Below are 19,942 nucleotides of genomic sequence, written 5' to 3' on the forward strand. Positions count from 1 at the left end.
ATTCCTCTGTGTATGTTATCAGCTGTTCAACCACACTCTTATTATGACTAGTAGACTGAAGATGGTATCAGTGCCTGTCAAGTCCGCCAGGATTGTATAGTATGTGATGTTATTAATGGTCCAATGCCGCCGTTTTTATCTCAATATCAATCATTTTTTGGTAACAATTAAGTACCTTACTGTAATAGTTTTCCATTAAAATGGTCAAAAAGAAACAAAAAGGGCTTCTTAGCAAATGGCAATTACTCAAGCAAGAATTCCACTAGTACTGTCTGGGAGTGGTTTGAGTAGGGAGGGGAAAACTGAAAATTAGCTGTTATTGGCAGAGAGGTTTGGAACTCTCTTTCTTATTGGTCTATTAACTATTTTAACGCCTGGTGATGTCACCATGGAAGGACAACACTCCATCCCACCAAAACAGGCTGAAATTTCAGGCAGCCATTTCAAACAGCTCTTACACTATAAGGGCATTATCATAATTCTTACGAATTCACAGTATTATTCCAACCTCGTAGAGTGGAAATATATATAAAACACAGACAAATCTCATTTTTGACTGCACTGGGCCTTTAAAACTTATGGCATATGGAGATGCACTTGTTTTATATACAGTAATATTCTGCATGGATACCTTTGTGTCGTTTTTCAGATATGTCTATCGTATATAAAGACTACTCACATCACACACACACACATTTATAGCCTTCTGTGACTTTTGTACTACTATTTAATGGTTGTTGTTTTTGTTGTTCATTGTCAGTGTATTGTTCAGTGAATCATTCTGGGCCAGTTGCCATAGATACTGTCCATTAATTAAGTGTCTGTGTGTACACATGGAACTAAAATGAATGTAATTGGTTATTTTTGCATCCTGCAAATGGCAGGAGAAGAGTGGGACACAACTACAGCGACCAGTTGTGCTGTATGATCCATTTAAATAGTGGTATTTTTAAGCTAGAAATAATAGGAAAGTGGAAAAACATAGATGGTAGCATACGCTTTGATTGTGTTTTGAAGACATCTATTTTTTAAACCAGTTTGTTACAGTCAATTCCCTTAAATAGAACCAGGCGAGAGCTGACAGGAGACAAAAAGTGTCAGAGGAATGTAGCTAGCAGTCTGCCAGATATCATATTTTGTTCAGATGGATACTTTAAGTTACAGTGCCTTGCGAAAGTATTCGGCCCCCTTGAACTTTGCGACCTTTTGCCACATTTAAGGCTTCAAACATAAAGATATAAAACTGTATTTTTTTGTGAATAATCAACAACAAGTGGGACACAATCATGAAGTGGAACGACATTTATTGGATATTTCAAACTTTTTTAACAAATCAAAAACTGAAAAATTGGGCGTGCAAAATTATTCAGCCCCTTTACTTTCAGTGCAGCAAACTCTCTCCAGAAGTTCAGTGAGGATCTCTGAATGATCCAATGTTGACCTAAATGACTAATGATGATAAATACAATCCACCTGTGTGTAATCAAGTCTCCGTATAAATGCACCTGCACTGTGATAGTCTCAGAGGTCCGTTAAAAGCGCAGAGAGCATCAGGAAGAACAAGGAACACACCAGGAAGGTCCGAGATACTGTTGTGAAGAAGTTTAAAGCCGGATTTGGATACAAAAAGATTTCCCAAGCTTTAAACATCCCAAGGAGCACTGTGCAAGCGATAATATTGAAATGGAAGGAGTATCAGACCACTGCAAATCTACCAAGACCTGGCCGTCCCTCTAAACTTTCAGCTCATACAAGGAGAAGACTGATCAGAGATGCAGCCAAGAGGCCCATGTTCACTCTGGATGAACTGCAGAGATCTACAGCTGAGGTGGGAGACTCTGTCCATAGGACAACAATCAGTCGTATATTGCACAAATCTGGCCTTTATGGAAGAGTGGCAAGAAGAAAGCCATTGCTTAAAGATATCCATAAAAAGTGTCGTTTAAAGTTTGCCACAAGCCACCTGGGAGACACACCAAACATGTGGAAGAAGGTGCTCTGGTCAGATGAAACCAAAATTGAACTTTTTGGCAACAATGCAAAACGTTATGTTTGGCGTAAAAGCAACACAGCTGAACACACCATCCCCACTGTCAAACATGGTGGTGGCAGCATCATGGTTTGGGCCTGCTTTTCTTCAGCAGGGACAGGGAAGATGGTTAAAATTGATGGGAAGATGGATGGAGCCAAATACAGGACCATTCTGGAAGAAAACCTGATGTAGTCTGCAAAAGACCTGAGACTGGGACGGAGATTTGTCTTCCAAGAAGACAATGATCCAAAACATAAAGCAAAATCTACAATGGAATGGTTCAAAAATAAACATATCCAGGTGTTAGAATGGCCAAGTCAAAGTCCAGACCTGAATCCAATCGAGAATCTGTGGAAAGAACTGAAAACTGCTGTTCACAAATGCTCTCCATCCAACCTCACCGAGCTCGAGCTGTTTTGCAAGGAGGAATGGGAAAAAAATTCAGTCTCTCGATGTGCAAAACTGATAGAGACATACCCCAAGCGACTTACAGCTGTAATCGCAGCAAAAGGTGGCGCTACAAAGTATTAACTTAAGGGGGCTGAATAATTTTGCACACCCAATTTTTCAGTTTTTGATTTGTTAAAAAAGTTTGAAATATCCAATAAATGTCGTTCCACTTCATGATTGTGTCCCACTTGTTGTTGATTCTTCACAAAAAAATACAGTTTTATATCTTTATGTTTGAAGCCTGAAATGTGGCAAAAGGTCGCAAAGTTCAAGGGGGCCGAATACTTTCGCAAGGCACTGTATGCAGTTTAATCTTGTACTTTGTCAAGATTCAAGAATGGAAGCATTTGTCAGTGGCTTGTGTTTGAAGTAGAGTGTGTGATAAGTTTATTTCAGTATTACGGATAACAAAAGTACAAAGAAAAAGATTTAGCTCCAAGCATTGATATGTCACATTTCATGATCCCTGCACTTGAATGCAATGGATTGTGAAGAATATAAAATCCTCATTGGAGACTGAAACTACTTTCACAAAAGGAGATATTCAATGTATCTGTGAAATTTAAAGACCACTTCTAACTGTTCAATTATTTTACAGAATAAATAAGATGACTGTAACAAATAGCTGTAATATCACATTGGTGTACAGAATAAATAAGATGACTGTAACAAATAGCTGTAATATCACATTGGTGTACAGAATAAATAAGATGACTGTAACAAATAGCTGTAATATCACATTGGTGTACAGAATATCAAATATAAGTGACACGCTCAATAAACAAAGTATGTAATGAAAAACTCTGTTTTTGTACTGAATATGTGGAGGTTTTAGCAGGCTCTCTCTTATCTTGATCGGCCAGAGATGTTACTAGACCATTCCCACTAGACCATTCCCCCCTCAGAAGCAGACCTATTGTTGAGAGGTTTTTTGGTACTTCTCCACTTGCTACGATAACAGCACTTGAACAAAGGTGCCATTGGGGGACACGGATGCTTTGAGGGACGGGAGGATTGCGAGGGAGGGGTCAGCCATTGTGCAGAGCTGAGAGGGAGAGTTGATAGAGAGACAAAGGTGCCTGCGCGCTCTAGTGGTCAGTACAGGGCCCAAAAGTATTAGAAAAACTCGGTATGGCTTGTTGCGGGTAGGCAGACATGGCTTCACAATTGTCCTAAGACCAATTGTCTAAGGTTTATGATGGAATGTTGTATAAGAGGGTATTTACGTAGAGCAATTTGTCTTTTGCGTCTCACATTTATTGTTGAAAATGCAACCAGACTGTTTAACAATGTGTCATTGATGTAGCGTGCAGGGTAATGGTTATCCTTCGATATCCTCTTTTTCTCTGCTTCAAAGCAGCAGACAGACAAACATCATCTCTATTGAATCAACAGTAAAAAGGATATTGTTACAGTATTTGTCTTTAATATGTCTTGGAAGGATTCCTTCCCTCTGATAGCGGGCAATTAGATCCCTTTTCTCCAAATTTGGAATTCTCTCTCCTGGTTGAACAGACATTTCATGTTGGATCTTTTCAGACAGCGACCGACAGTACACAGCATTCTATTAGTGATTAGGAGACAGTAAGGTGACGGACGGTAAGATGGTGATACACCAAGACGGTAGAGATTTGATCCCAGAGCCTTCGGTGGGAGAAGAAAGAGCATTAGTCTATTGTTTCAACCATGACATTACAGGCCAGTAGGGGGCGCTCTGACCTTTATAAAACGACTAAGACACTGCTCATCTCAGCAATGGTGCCACTGAAAACCTGACTATGCTGATCTCTAGTGGAGTCTTCATGGTTATAACTCAAGGTGCCTCACGTTACTGGTTGACACAGATGTCTAATGTCATTCATTTTCACACATCACCTATCTGATGGAGTCCTACCTCTCAGCGGGCTGTTCATTTTCTGTCTCAGAGAATGTGAGTGGATGTAAGGTAATGGGAGACAGTGCTTCCTCGATCCTTTGGATATGTTGAGGCCTCAGCTCTGCTTCTTGTCTGAGGGTTATCAGAGGTATGACATACATTTCCTCTGGGTTTCTGTGAAGTGGGACTCCAGCATTCCACGCTCTCTGTTTCCTATGATGCTGTTGGCTGAGGAATGTACAAGAAGTGTTCTCACCATCACCAGCTGCTCTGTTTCTCAGTGACATCACTGAATAAACAACACATGCGTATGTAAAGTAAAGGTAATCCTTTGTGATGTATGCTGTACATAATTGTTTGGTCTATCGTCAGAAGCCGGGAAGCCCAAAATGTTCTGACTGTGGCATGCATCTTGGGCAATTTCTACCATGGACGTGATGTCCCTCACACTAATGCAGCCAGCTAGGACTGTTGAATGGCATTAATGACATTTGTTCAAATGCAACCTAAACCTCTACAAATTGACCTCATAGATTGCTCTGTTGATTGATAGACCTGTCCCAGGGGCTAATTGGGCATGTTGCCACGGTGATCCATAAACATCTTGGGCAATTCCCATACCTTGATTGACAGAGCTGTACTTCCCTGCAAAATGTATGTGCAAACTAACTTCAAGACTTCAAAAAAGTACAGTGTTTGAAATTCTCTGAACATTACACCCAGTTCAATTGATGACAGCTGACCACAGGAGGTTGGGGGTACCTTAATTGGGGAGAACAAGCTCGTGTCAGTGAGTGGAGAAGAATGAGTGGAATGGTATCAGATACATTAAACATATTGTTTCCAGGTGTTTGATGCTATTCCATTTGCTCTGTTCTGGAAATTATTATGAGCCATTCTCCCCTCAGCAGCCTCCTGTGCAGCTGACATGTCATCCTTACCCCATGACTGAGATTTGCTTTATCACTTTCTGTCATCATCTCTGGAGATCAGCCCTGAGCCTTTTTATATCGACACTTCACGAGATGACAGGCAGAAAGGCTTACACATGCAAGCCGTTGGCTACAGTATATTGTGACGAATATGGATGGGAAGATGGGATGGGGAAGAGAGGGAGGAGAGAAGAAAAGAGGATGTATGGGTGGGTTTCCTGCATGGCCCTTCTCCACGCCTCCCTCTCCCCAGGCCAGCAGCGTTGTTCAGGCTTCCTGCCAGCCGCCTGACTCAGGCCAAGCATTACTAAATAAGGCAGTCCTCTCCTCCTACTTTGGGGAAAAAACACCCGAGCAACTCAATAAGATCATCATCATTCTCCCACGGCCACACCACCTCTTCTCACACTTCTGCATTAGTTCTGTTTTTAGTGTTCATGTAGTGTTTATTTTGACCTGTAACTCTGACGCACGCAGAGAATTATACTGTTTGTGGAAATGTAATGCTTCTCATGCCCCCTGACCTTCCATCTAACAAATAACATCTGCTTGTCATGATGTAGTTTGGCCACTAGAGAACAGCAATTCCATCACCCAAACAAAAGAGCCTGATCTGAAATGAGCGAATCACACCATCTAAACACTGATAGATTTGGTGCTATTTCGGGGCTGTAACCATTTCAGAGGAAATCAACAGTTTGTTATACAGTAATTGACCAAATAATATAATTAGATGAATCTCTATTTATACTTTCAGTGCTTGGGATTGTTGACATTATATTATATTTTTATGTTAGCTAGTGGCCAAGCGGTACATACATACTAACAACACTTTTATCTGCTACAATGCCATGTAGCATTGTAGCATGACTAAGAGGAGACATAATGACTAAGAGGAGACATAAAGAGACAAACATCATTAATAAACAAACCCCTACAGCACCAGCAAATGATGTATTTGTCTTTACATGTCAAGTGGCAGATTCATATATGGCTAACTATGACCTTCCTCATCTAGGGCTGGTGTTCTTCTAAATGTGTTGATGCGTGATTGTTGTCGTGTTTCCAGGTGCTGGTGGCTCCTTGACTGTCAGTTGTCACGTAAGCAGTTGGTGTGAGTGTTTACTCTCTGACCATAATCATGTTCTGGTAAAAACAACACTTCCTAGAACAGGTATATTCTTAGACAATACCACATGTAGCAAAGCGGCCTAGGGGTGGGATGGTGTACTTCTCCTCTCTGCGGGGAGCTCTGAAAGCATGCTGCCATGTACCTCCTTAGATTTACCTGATCTGATTCCAAGTCGAATGTAGGCTACATCTCCCTGTGCTTGTGAGATCTGGTTGGTCAAATGTCTATACATGCTCTGAAAATAGGTCAAGCAGAACAGGGAGATGAGGGAGACAGGGAGAGAGATTTGTCTCATATGACATGATGAAAAGATTAAGAGCAGACTGTGTGAAATGTGCTTGACAAGAAGCCCATGTGGAATAGCTACACTTACCTGTGTCGTTACCGTAGCAGACAGCACGTTGTACATTCAAATAAAAGGCACACACACATGGTAGCGTTTAAGCAATTGTTCAAATTTACTACAGTAAAAATGGTACAGTCAAGCATATTTTTGCTTGCAGTATTGACATGATGGCATGATTTACATGAGCAGATCCATGGGGAGACAGCACAATGACCTGAAGACCAGGGGTGGGATTTGTTCCACAACTCCCTGTAAATTCCATTTCATTCAATAACAATTCCAGGTCAGTCTTTGAATTCGGAGATAATTCAATATTATCCCCAACAATTCCCACATTCCAATTCAAATTCAATTTCCTCAGGCTTTCAGATCATGTCACTGTTCAGACAGCCTAGCTATATTGGAAATATAGAAATATAAGTTGAAATTATTTCAAACAAATCCTGCGGTCAATGTTTGATACTAAGTGCATTAATTCAATTTACTAGGAAATGTACCAATATTGAATTCCAATGCCAATTCAATTTAAATTCAAACAGTCCAAACAATATCATTTCAATTCAATTGCAATTACATAACTTGAAGATAGCTGAATTAACTCTCCACTTCATGAGCGAATTAAAGAATTCCAAATTAAATTGGAATGAACCCCAACCCTGCAGATGATCTCAGGCGCAATGTCCCCACAGTGTCACAACACAAGGCTGGGAGAGGAAGGACTCAATCATGTCAACCTGGACCAGGGATGACAGATGAGGTTGCTATGGCAATCTCCATGTCAACCACTCTTTGGCCAGCGTAGCCCAAAACCAGGTCTATACAGATCATAGGTGTCACAAGGCACAAAAGAACGCCTGGTAGAGTGCACAGAACACAGACTTCTTGTTCATCTCTAAAACATACAGTATTATTTACACATTGTAAGAAGCAGTGACCATTGTATATTACAGTGACTTACTAAATGATTATATCATGACTGACTTTCAACAAAAATGAAAACACATGCATTAGTGTTCTTGTGCAAATGTCACAAAGAAATAAATATGGTCATGAGTATATCATTCTAAGAGACTTCACAAAAACGACAAGCACAACGACAGAGGAGGGATTTGAAAGAAGCTACTGAAGAAATATTGAAGTAAGAGAATAAAGGCAACATATTAAAATCAAAGTCACAATGTGTTTCTGGAAAATGCACCCATGTCATTTGTTTTATGCTGCTCAATGTAATACAGTTCAGTAACAGCAGAGGGCACTCTACTCTTTATTTCTGTCCTTTCTGGTCCAGTGCAATGGGCCGATAGTATCACTCTCATGCAAACGCACCACAATCCTGTACATCACATTAGATTTAGATTCAGAAAGTGTATTAGTCACATGCACAGGGTTGCAGATGTAAATGCAGGGTACAGTGAACATCTTAAGCTCCGAGCTCCAACAGTGAAGGCCATTAATATCAAGTCATACTTTAACATACCAAACTGTATTTATTTTGAAACGTTTCAGGTTGATAACCCTGATGCAAAGGTAAAGTAGTTCAAAGACAGGACACGTAAAGCACAACGTTTTACACCTTGGGTATTGGTCAAAACTATTGGTCCAGTTTGTCCTGCTAGAATCAACTGCCTCAAGCTCCACCCATTAAAGGCCATGGAGAAGTGAGCTGTTTCTTTAGGACATGATGTTTGCAGTCCTAACACACCACACCCCTCTCAGTTCCTTAGATATAGGTGAGAGAACAGTCATTTCAAAACAAGGCCAACCTCACCTCACTCTCATAACTAGGACTATTGTATGTGATATGGCTATTTAAGGTGAATGACTATTAAACCCTAAAGTAAACTATTAAAAAAGGGTATTAACGCCCATAAAAAACTCCCATACCATGCAAGTTACTCTTTCTATGGTCAATGTCATGCGCGTGTGATCCGACTGTGATCAAAAACATGACTCAATGCTAATTGAATCCAAACAGACAATGATGACAATGTTGATCTGTTAAATGCCTATCTCTCTGTCTGTAGACTTAATAAATAGACAGTAGACAGACAACACCCCATTCGTTTTGTTTGCCACCTCAGGATGTTTGGGCATCAGGCAGGAATGGTATATATGAATGTCAAATTGCCATGCAAACAGCAATCACCATCTGTCTTGTGCACAATAACAGGATCCTAGGAAAACAGGATGGGGTGGGTTCATTCTAAGAGCAGTGATTATTATGGGTGTACAGTGGTAGACGATATACATTAATGACGGAGTCACAGGTGATGTCATCTCTGACTAATGGAATCATTAAAATAAGATAATAAAACCTGGGCCCGGTTTCCCAAAAGCATCTTAAGACTAAGTTCATCTTAGAACCATAGGGTACTAGCATGCTAGCAGATACCCATAGACTTTTGAGTCATTGCGCTAACGCTAGTTAGCTTTGGCTCACAAAACTACCTCTAACTTCCTTCATCCTGGACACAAAAACATGAAAATGGTATCCACTAGTTGATCTGAGTCAAAGTAGATAAAGGGCCTCACTGCCAAGATCCCGAAGTATCCCTTTAAGATGCTTTTGGGAAACCGGGCCCTGGTCTTTTTATGTCTGCTGAAAGGCTGAGGCACTTGGCATATTTAGAATGCAAACTCATTCTCACTTGGTTAAGAGCCGTTTCCTGTTAGTCGCCCACTCCATCTGCTTCATGTACATTGACCTCTGAACTGACAGTCACTCTTCAATGGTTTGGATTACAGGAATGTCAACATTAGCCTTAATAAAATAGGTCATAATTACATTTCGGAGTGCATTAACTTATACCACCTTCTCTACTTTCCCTCCAAAGAAACTGGAATGAATATAGGCACAGCACAGTCTCAAGTACACTATTACATAATGAGGTACAAATGAATAATAAACATTGGAAAATTCAGCAAGGGAATATTACAAATAGTATTACAAATATTACAACGGAATGCATTCTACTGAAATGTGTCTTCTGCATTTAACCCAACCCCTCTGAATCAGAGATGTGCAGAGGGCTGCCTTAATCGACATCCACGGCGCCCGGGGAACAGTGGGTTAACTGCCTTGCTCAGAACAACAGATTTTTACATGGTCAGCTCGGGGATTCGATCCAGCAACTGCCCAACGCTCCTACCCGCCAGGCTACCTGACCCTGGACATTTTCTGTAAATCTTAAATTGTATATAAGTTTATAAACACAGGAAGTGCCACAATTCTGAATCCAACTGTTTCAAATGTTTGGCTTTTACCACAAGGCCATGCACCATAGAAGTTGTAACTGCAGTGATACACACTGTTAGCTAACACTAAAATATATTCTTAAACTGTTATAAAACAAAACAAACTAAAATCTCAAGAAGGGTTGTCACGGACTAGCTGCAGAGAAGGAACCTAACCTAACCCATGGTCTCATCAGAACAGAAACACACTGTACAGCAGTATGTACAGAATCTACAAGTTTACACAAAACACTTGTGTGGTTACAGTTTGATGTCTGGGGCCAGGGGAGAAGGGGAATAAGGGAGGGAGGGGTAGCTTTTTGGGGACATCAGAGGCGTCATTGTAGTGCGAGGTGGTGGTCCTGTCGGGGTTAGGATTGAGTTGAGGGGGGGGACAGTCCCTTTTTAGAGTGAGTCTGGCTTTGGGGTCACCACCATGTGGGTGAGAATGTCTATGAGGTGGTCCAGGCCATAGAGGTAGCCATCCTCACGGTTGCCCTCCTCCCAGGTGGCCCTGTGACTCAGGACCTGTCCTTTAGGCAGAGGGGTAGTCTTCCCAAAGTCTATCATCCACACCTTGGCCTGCTCACGCTTGTCATGGACGAACAGCAGTGAGCTGCCAATCACCTGGGGAAGGAGAGAGGGATCCATCTTAGTCCTCAAAACACTGAGACCAAAACAAAAAAACATGTTTACAATAGGCTAGGACAGAACGTTTCAAATAGAGTTGGAATGTGTGTATGGTAGCCATTTTAATAATAATAGTAACTTATTACGTTTATACAGTGCCTTGCAAAAGTCTTTACCCTCCTTGTCGTTTTTCCTATTTTGTTGCATTACAACCTGTAATTTAAATTTATTTTTATTTGGATTTCATGTCATGGACATACACAAAATAGTCCAAATTGGTGAAGTGAAATGAAAAAAATAACTTATTTAAAAAAATTACACAAAAAAAGAAAACGGAAAAGTGCATATGTATTCACCACCTTTGCTACAAAGCCCCTAAATAAGATCTGGTGCAACCAATTACCTTCAGAAGTCACATAATTAAGTAAATAAAGTCCACTTGTGTGCAATCTAAGTGTCACATGATCTGTCACATGATCTCAGTATATATACACTTGTTCTGAAAGGCCCAAGAGTCTGCAACACCACTAAGCAAGTGGCACCATGAAGACCAAGGAGCTCTCCAAACAGGTCAGGGACAAAGTTGTGGAGAAGTACAGATCAGGGTTGGGTTATAAAAAAAGATCTGAAACTTTGAACATCCCACGGAGCACCATTAAATCAATTATTAAAACATGGAAAGAATATGGCACCACAACAAAACTACCAAGTGAGGGCCGCCCACCAAAACTCACGGACCAGGCAAGGAGGGCATTAATCAGAGAGGCAACAAAGAGACCAAAGATAACCCTGAAGGAGCTGCAAAGCTCCACAGCGGAGATTGGAGTATCTGTCCATAGGACCACTTTAAGCCATACACTCCACAGAGCTGGGCTTTAATGGAAGAGCGGCCAGAAAAAAGCCATTGTTAAATAAAAAAATAAGCAAACACGTTTGTGGTTCGCCAAAAGTTATGTGGGAGACTCCCAAAACATATGGAAGAAGGTACTCTGGTCAGATGAGACTAAAATGTAGCTTTTTGGCCATCAAGGAAAACGCTATGTCTGGCACAAACCCAATACCTCTCATTACCCTGAGAACAACATCCCCACAGGGAAGCATGGTGGTGGCAGCATCATGCTGTGGGGATGTTTTTCATCGGCAGGTACTGGGAAACTAGTCAGAATTGAAGGGATGATAGATGGCGCTAAATACAGGGAAATTCTTGAGGGAAACCTGTTTCAGTTGTCCAGAGATTTGAGACTGGGACCGAGGTTCACCTTCCAGCAGGACAATGACCCTAAGCATACTGCTAAAGCAACACTCGAGTGGTTTAAGGGGAAACATTTAAATGTCTTGGAATGGCCTAGTCAAAGCCCAGTCCTCAATCCAATTGAGAGTCTGTGGTATGACTTAAAGATTGCCGTACACCAGCGGAATCCATCCAACTTGAATGAGCTAGAGCAGTTTTGCCTTGAAGAATGGGCAAAAATCCCAGTGACTAGATGTGCCAAGGTTATAGGGACATATCCCAAGAGACTTGCAGCTGTAATTGCTGCAAAATGTGGATCTACAAAGTATTGACTTTGGGGGTTGAATAGTTCTGCACGCTCAAGTTTTCAGTTTCTTTGTCTTATTTCTTGTTTGTTTCACAATAAAAAATATGAAGCATCTTCAAAGTGGTAGGCATGTTGCGTAAATGAAACAAGACATACCCCTCAAAAATCTATTTTAATTCCAGTTTGTAAGGCAACAAAAATGTAAAAATGCCAAGGGGGGTGAATACTTTCGCAAGGCAGTGTATAGCTCTTTTCATCGAATCTCAAAGCGCTTAATTCTTTGTTTACCTTTATTTATATAGGCAAATAAGTTAATAACAAATTCTTATTTACAATGACAGCCTACCCCGGCCAAACCTGGACCAATTGTGCACCACCCTATGGGACTTCCAATCACAGCCAGATGTGATACAGCCTGGATTTGAACCAGTGACTGTAGTGATGCAGTGCCTCAGACTGCTGCGCCACTCGGGAGCCCAAAAATAAATGTAAGAATAAAGTCGGAGAAGCCTAATGAAGCATATCCTGTTAAGTATGGTCTATAATCGCCACATATAATCATGTTAAGTATGTTATCTACACCAAGTAAATAACTGCCCATTAAATCAACATTCTTCAAGCACCCCTCTTATTACTGTAAAGGTCAATCATGATTCAGCTGTATTTGACTACTGTATGCACATAGTTCATTTACTGTTACACTTTATCTTCCGACTTAGAAGATCAGATACATATTTGATCAAATAGTTTTATGCTTTCTGTAGTTAGGTGACGGGGAAAATACTATTGTATGTTACAGGTTGTGTCTCACTACAGTATGTCTGGACAGTTGGTCGATGTAAACGGGATTCGAAATAATCGTATTAGTCAGCTATTCCTGAGTTTACGTAAAATGTCACTATAAAGTCAAATACAGTAGGCATGAATGAGGGATTAACAGACACACCCTGTACTTAATGTACACACCCTGTATTTGACTCCACCTAAGCAGCAGGACATAGGTTATTCCAGAGAGGTTTGTTCTAGGGCCTGTGTCTCAACCTTTCCTCTGAAACGCCACAGTACCTTCAGAAGCCTGACAACGCTTCCTGTTTAGATTAACAATGTCCTGTGATTGGTTGGTGTTTGTGTGGATGCCATTGTTCATGGGTTTCCACTGCACAGATTGTAGCCTCCTGTATCAGTTGAGTGGTACATGGGCGGATCTCAAATGCTTCTATTTCGGTAAATGTTACAACTCAAAAAATAGATTTGTTTACCTCGTGGGTCTTGAAGAAGGTTGATATTTCCAGAGTGTCCCTAATGTCCTTCAGTCGGTGCAGATAACAGTTCTGAAAACAGACAGATGAGAGCGCAAGATGTACAGTATTATTAAAACTACCCAGGGTGATGTGGGAAAATCATAGCTGAAAAGCTTTCATTTTTCTCCAATTTTAAGGACACAGAAAAAAACCATAAACTAAACTATTATTATACTGGATACCAGATACAGTATATACTGAACAAAAATATAAACACAACATGTAGTGTTGGTCCCATGTTTCATGAGCTGAAATAAAAGATCCCAGAAATGTTCCATACGCACAAAAAGCTTATTTCTCTCAAATTTTGTGCACAAATTAGTTTACATCCCTGTTAGTGAGCATTTATCCTTTGCCAAGATAATCCATCCACCTAACAGTTGTGGCATGTCATGAAGCTGATTAAACAGCATGATCATTACACAGGTGCACCTTGTGCTGGGGACATTAAAATGTGCAATTTTGTCACACAACAATGCCACGTATGCCTCATATTTGAGGGGAGTGTGCAATTGGAATGCTGACTGCAGGAATATCCACCAGAACTTTTGCCAGAGAATGTAATGTGCATTTCTCTACCAACGCCGTTTTAGAGAATTTGGCAGTATGTCCAACCGGCCTCACAACCGCTGACCACGCGTAACCACGCCACCCCAGGACCTCCACATCTGGCTTCTTCACCTGTGGGATCGTCTGAGACCAGCCACCCAGATGGCTGATGAAATTGTGGGTTTGCACAACCAAGGAATTTCTGTATAAACTGTCAGAAACCGTCTCAGGGAAGCTCGTCGTCCTCACCAGGGTCTTGACATGACTGCAGTTCGGCGTCGTAACCAACTTCAGAAAATGACCACTGGCATGCTGGAGAAGAGTGCTCTTCACAGATGAATCCCAGTTCAATAGTACCAGGCAGATGGCAGACAGCATGTATGGCAGAGTGCCCCATGGTGAACACAGATGAATCCCAGTCCAACTATACCGGGCAGATGGCAGACAGCAGACAGCATGTATGGCAGAGTTCCCCATGTTGAACAGAGTGCCCCATGGTGAACACAGATGAATCCCAGTTCAATAGTACCAGTATCAATAGTACCAGGCAGATGGCAGACAGCATGTATGGCAGAGTGCCCCATGGTGAACACAGATGAATCCCAGTCCAACTATACCGGGCAGATGGCAGACAGCATGTATGGCAGAGTGCCCCATGGTGAACACAGATGAATCCCAGTTCAATAGTACCAGGCAGATGGCAGACAGCATGTATGGCAGAGTGCCCCATGGTGAACACAGATGAATCCCAGTCCAACTATACCGGGCAGATGGCAGACAGCATGTATGGCAGAGTGCCCCATGGTGAACACAGATGAATCCCAGTTCAATAGTACCAGGCAGATGGCAGACAGCATGTATGGCAGAGTGCCCCATGTTGAACACAGATGAATCCCAGTCCAACTATACCGGGCAGATGGCAGACAGCATGTATGGCAGAGTTCCCCATGTTGAACAGAGTGCCCCATGGTGGCAGTCGGGTTACGGTATGGGCAGGCAAAGGCTACGGACAAAGAACATCATTTCATTTCTTCGATGGCAATTTGAATGCACAGCGAGACCATGACGAGATCCTGAGGCCCATTGTCGTGCTATTCATCCTCCACCATCACCTCATGTTTCAGCATGATAATGCACAGCCCCATGTCACAAGGATCTGTACACAATTCCTCAAAGCTGAAAATGTCCCAGTTCTTCCATGACCTGCATACTCAGCAGACATGTCACCCAGTGAGCCTGTTTGAGATGCTCTGGATCGATGTGTACGACAACGTGTTCCAGATCCCGCCAATATCCAGCAACTTCACACAGCCATTGAAGAGGAGTGGGACAACATTCTACAGGCAACAATCAACAGCCTGATCAACCCTATGTGAAGGAGATGTGTTGCGCTGCATGAGGCAAATGGTGGTCACACCAGATACTAACTGGTTTTCTGATCCACGCCCCTACTTTTCTTTTTAGGTATCGGTGACCAACAGATACATATCTGTATTCCCAGTCATGTGAAATCCATAGATTAGGGCCTCATGAATTTATTTACATTGACTGATTTCCCTATATGAACTGTAACTCAGTAAAATCTTTGAAATTGTTGCATGTTGCGTTTATATTTATGTTCAGTGTACTTTCTTTTTTCCCGATAGAAATAACAGCATTCTCCATGCACTGTAATTTATAAATGGATAAGAGCTAGGTAAATGAGTAATCTGTTTGGATAAGGGGATTGTAAATACAAATAGCAATTGTTCCCTATATTTCGATTTATGTACATTTTAGCAAACACTCTTATCCAGAGCGACTTACAAGACCAATTAGGGTTAACTACTGTACCTCCCCCAGGGGAACATCAGCATATTTTTCACACAGACTGCACGGGGATTCAAACCAGCAACTTTTCAGTTCCAGGTCCAACACTCTTAACTGCTAGGCTACCTGCTGACCTTATAATTTCTGGAGACGAATGTGAAACCAGCCATATGGAATCAAACTGAAAATCATATCATCATGACATGTATTGCGGCCTCTTTTCCAAAGTGAAATAGGCTATAAATAGTTGTGCCATTGTTCTGAATTTGTATTGTGTGCCCTCATAATTTGCGTGGATGAAATTTGGACACCCAAGCCATAGGCTTCTTTAGGGCTGAACCTGCCGAGCTGATGTATGCGCTTTAGAATGTTTTAATTATAGCCTATGCCCAGGCTTTCCTCCCTTCTTTTTTACAATTTGTATCATGTTAAATATTAGCCGCTGGGCCTCCCGGGTGGCGCAGTGGTCTATCGCAGTGCTAGCTGTGCCACCAGAGACTCTGGGTTCGAGCCCAGGCTCTGTCGCTGCCAGCCATTGCCGGGAGGTCCATGGGACGACGCACAATTGGCCTAGCATCGTCCGGGTTAGGGAGAGTCTGGCCGGTAGGGATATCCTTGTCTCATCGCACACTAGTGACTCCTGTGGCGGGCCAGGTGCAGTGCAAGCTGACCAGGTCACTAGGTGCACAGTGTTTCCTCTGACACATTGGTGCGGCTGGCTTCCGGGTTGGATGTGTGCTGTGTTAAGAAGCAGTGCGGCTTGGTTGGATTGTGTTTCGGAGGACGCATGGCTCTCGACCTTTGTCTCTCCCGAGCCCGTACAGGAGTTGTAGCGATGAGACAAGATAGTAACTACTAACAATTGGATACCACGAAATTGGGTAAAAAAAAGAAAATATTAGCCACTATAAGTAACATACATTTATAACTGTCACTTCAGTGTTCTTTGATCCCAATTTTCTGACCTTGTTCTCTCAATGTATTCTAGTCTGTGGACAAAAGTCAAATTAAAGGTAAACCGTATTTAAAGGGATGGCTTCAGATAAATGTACTGAAATCCCTATTGAATGAAAACTCCACGAGAAAATCTGTTGGCCAGCAAGTGGGAGGGTTTTCAGCAGTTGAATTACATTTATTCAGCGCGTGCAAGGGAACCACACCGGCAAAGCACATTACGAACCTGCCTAAGGTAAGTCTGAATACCAACTACTGAGAACTGGGTAGGAAAGCCGTGCGTAAGAAAGGCGTAATTTCCTAAGTTGGAATCAGCCCCCATAGCCTAGTTGATTTGATTATGTTTAAAAGTTGAAGTGGTGCTGGAATAGCGGATGCAGTGCTCACTTGTTGTAGCTCTCTGTGGTTCTAAATCAGTAGATGTTTAGTAAACTGTTGGAAACATTAACTTGATTGACCATGTTGTAGGTCAATAGCAATATGTAATAGTAGTTTTTTCCTGGCTTGGCTTCCACAGTGATTTTACCCACACACCGCTACTGGATTCCTAGGACCTTTTCTGAGACGCTTTGTGGATACAGGCCCTGTATTCATTACAGAACATTACCCATAAACAGACCATTCTATGAATTATGATAACTCCATAGTGCAAAACCCTATGGGACAACAGCTCAGCTCAGTAGAGAGAGAGACGAAGACCACACATGAGTGACAGTACACAACAGTAGGGCCAAGGCCCACCACACAGTGACAGATACAGTGTGTTTGGCTTGGGTCTAGTGGTACTAGATAAACACATGACAAACCAATGTGGAATGGAGGACATCTTGTTTGAGTGTTTCATTTCCCGGGAGACCTAAATCACACACAGCCGCCCCGGCTATGACCTCACTTCCTGGGCCATTAGAGAGGTGGAAGTCCTTGGGAGTTCCCTCCAGGGGCCATTTGACCATGGGGCAGGGAGAGGTCTGCCGGAGCATTAGGGGGCTCCGGCTCACACACAAACACACCCCGAAAGAATCACAGAGACATATGCACACACACTCACCAGGATGTTCTGGTTTCCTTTGACAAAGTCGTTGAATGCCTCTGTCACTTGCTCCATGCTCCTGGTCTTTTTAAAGTCTCTGTTTACCGTCCCGTCTTCCTTCTGCACAGACGAAGGGAAAGAAAGGCAGATATTTTTAGAGTCCAGCAGGATGGGGCCTCCAACAATTACATGATGTCTGAGGTCCCCCGTATACATGTGACACACACTGCTAGCTTGATACAAATGGCCTCTGTTATTCAAGGGGAGGCTAAAGAACTTCAGAAGTCAGACCCATACCGTGGCATCAGCATGCTTCAGTTAGGCTGGCGTCTAGCGAAAGTCAGCTAGGCAAACCGAACGAGTGTGCTCGCATACTCCCTTAAAAGAATAAGAGGCAATAGTTTCCTCAAAATAGTCAGAATTCATCTAAGATAACTAAAGAAATCGGTCATTCATTTGGACGTTTTTGCAGAGATCTTATTTTATATACATTTTATATCTACTCTAACTGAGATGTTTGGTGCAGTATTTCCAACTGAAAAAATATGCATGAAAACGAGTCTCGTTAAATGACAACAAAGACTTTATTGAAGAATCCCTACTGTTGACCAATCACCAACGAAGGGGCGTAGACTTCGGCTACCGACTTCGGCTACCGACACCGGCTACCGACTTCGGCTTGCCTCCAGAAAAATAATTGTCTGCCCGAACAGCCGAAAAAAACCTCACCGAAGTCTAAAACATCACAAAATGTCTTCATTATATACTGTATGCACAAACTCGTCCAAACAGTTTCGGATGGGAAGCATTATTCCTACTACTCAGTGCTATACTATACTATTAAGCAGCAAAACCCTGCTGAAAGAGGTGACTAAAACAGGAAAATGGCCCAACGTTTTGCATCATCTAAGACAAGAGGACGTGTCTCCACACACTTAATGTGCTCATATTCTAACTCTACCACAGCACCGTGCTCTACCGTGCTCTACTGTCTCCGTAGAAATGCAGGCAGACAATAATATGGGCATTGAGCTGGGGCCCAACAGACACAACAGCAGCTGTGTGCTCTCTAAAAACTCACAGAACCTTTTGATTCTACAGACAGTCTCCGAGGGAAACCCCTGGTGTCATGACAACAGAGAGAGACATCAAAGCTCTGCGGGCCGTGGCCATCTATGGACATGGCTGGAGTCGGGAAAGAGAGACAAAGGAGTGGAAACTCCGGACAGCCCTGTTGCTGCCACTGCTCCCTACGCTGCCAGTCCAGTCTGAACTATTCATCCTGCACATCTGTCTTAAGCCCTCCAGAGTCAAATATCAGGGCCTCATTAGAGGAGACAGATTCTGGAAGATGGTGTTACGGCCCAAACATAGCCAGGATGTCTCCCTCTTGGCTTTAGGAGGAATTAGACCCATGTGATCTAATTGCCTAGGAAGAATATGTTGCAGATGTGCTCTTTTTGTTGTTGCACCCAGCTTTCTCCGAATAGGATTATTAGTGTGCTTAGGTTTACTAAGGCAGAATCACATGATCAGGCTGTCTGTCAGTCTGTCTGTCTGTCTGTGTGCTGCTGCATTGAATCTATTAGTTTATTGAAGGAGAGTGATGGTGTGTAGGAGCAAATGGGACGTGTCAGCAACTGAAGTTACTGTCAGTAGAGGTGTCACAAGCAGGCCCTATGTGTGAAAAAAACACGCAACACACTCTATACACACTGACACCAAATAGAGGGTATTCCTTCCTGTTGGCCCTGGCAACCCTCAGTATGAAGAATGCTATTAAGGGGTGACTGCAGGGTATGTCTGTACACAAACCAAGCAGGACCATCAAGGTCAGCCCTTCTAAGTGGAATTATACTCTCAATTTCACATTATTACTGTTTTAATTATTATAAAATCAACCAGTAACTACTGAGTGTACAGACTGACAGATGGAGTATTTGGTCACCTTTCCTAGAGTGTTTACTTCCTCCAATAATGGACTGTTAAATTAGTTTTACAGAGTATGACTTTATAGCACAATGCATCACTCCACTGCAAGGATAGGCAACTAGATTCAGCCAAGGGACCATTTTTGTCAGAGCGGATGGTCGGGGGGACGGAACATAATTATCATAATTTGTACTCTG

The 19,942-nt window shown here is 42.3% G+C and overlaps 1 protein-coding gene across 1 annotated transcript in view; it reads right to left on the minus strand.

Moving 5' to 3' along the window:
• Positions 1 to 6,856: 6,856 nt before the first annotated feature.
• Positions 6,857 to 19,942, minus strand: part of LOC110529641 (inositol-trisphosphate 3-kinase A) — a 55,795-nt gene continuing 42,709 nt past the window's right edge. The window contains exons 6-8 of the mRNA XM_021612024.3: positions 17,832 to 17,933; positions 13,430 to 13,501; positions 6,857 to 10,629 (exon numbers count right to left, since the gene is read on the minus strand). Of these exons, the coding sequence (XP_021467699.3) occupies positions 10,408 to 10,629; positions 13,430 to 13,501; positions 17,832 to 17,933 (396 nt within the window). The 3' untranslated portion in view covers positions 6,857 to 10,407. The remainder of the gene's footprint in view (positions 10,630 to 13,429; positions 13,502 to 17,831; positions 17,934 to 19,942) is intronic.

Source organism: Oncorhynchus mykiss, chromosome 8, assembly GCF_057628025.1.
Source record: "Oncorhynchus mykiss isolate SJ-2025 chromosome 8, ASM5762802v1, whole genome shotgun sequence".
Lineage (NCBI taxonomy): Eukaryota > Metazoa > Chordata > Actinopteri > Salmoniformes > Salmonidae > Oncorhynchus > Oncorhynchus mykiss.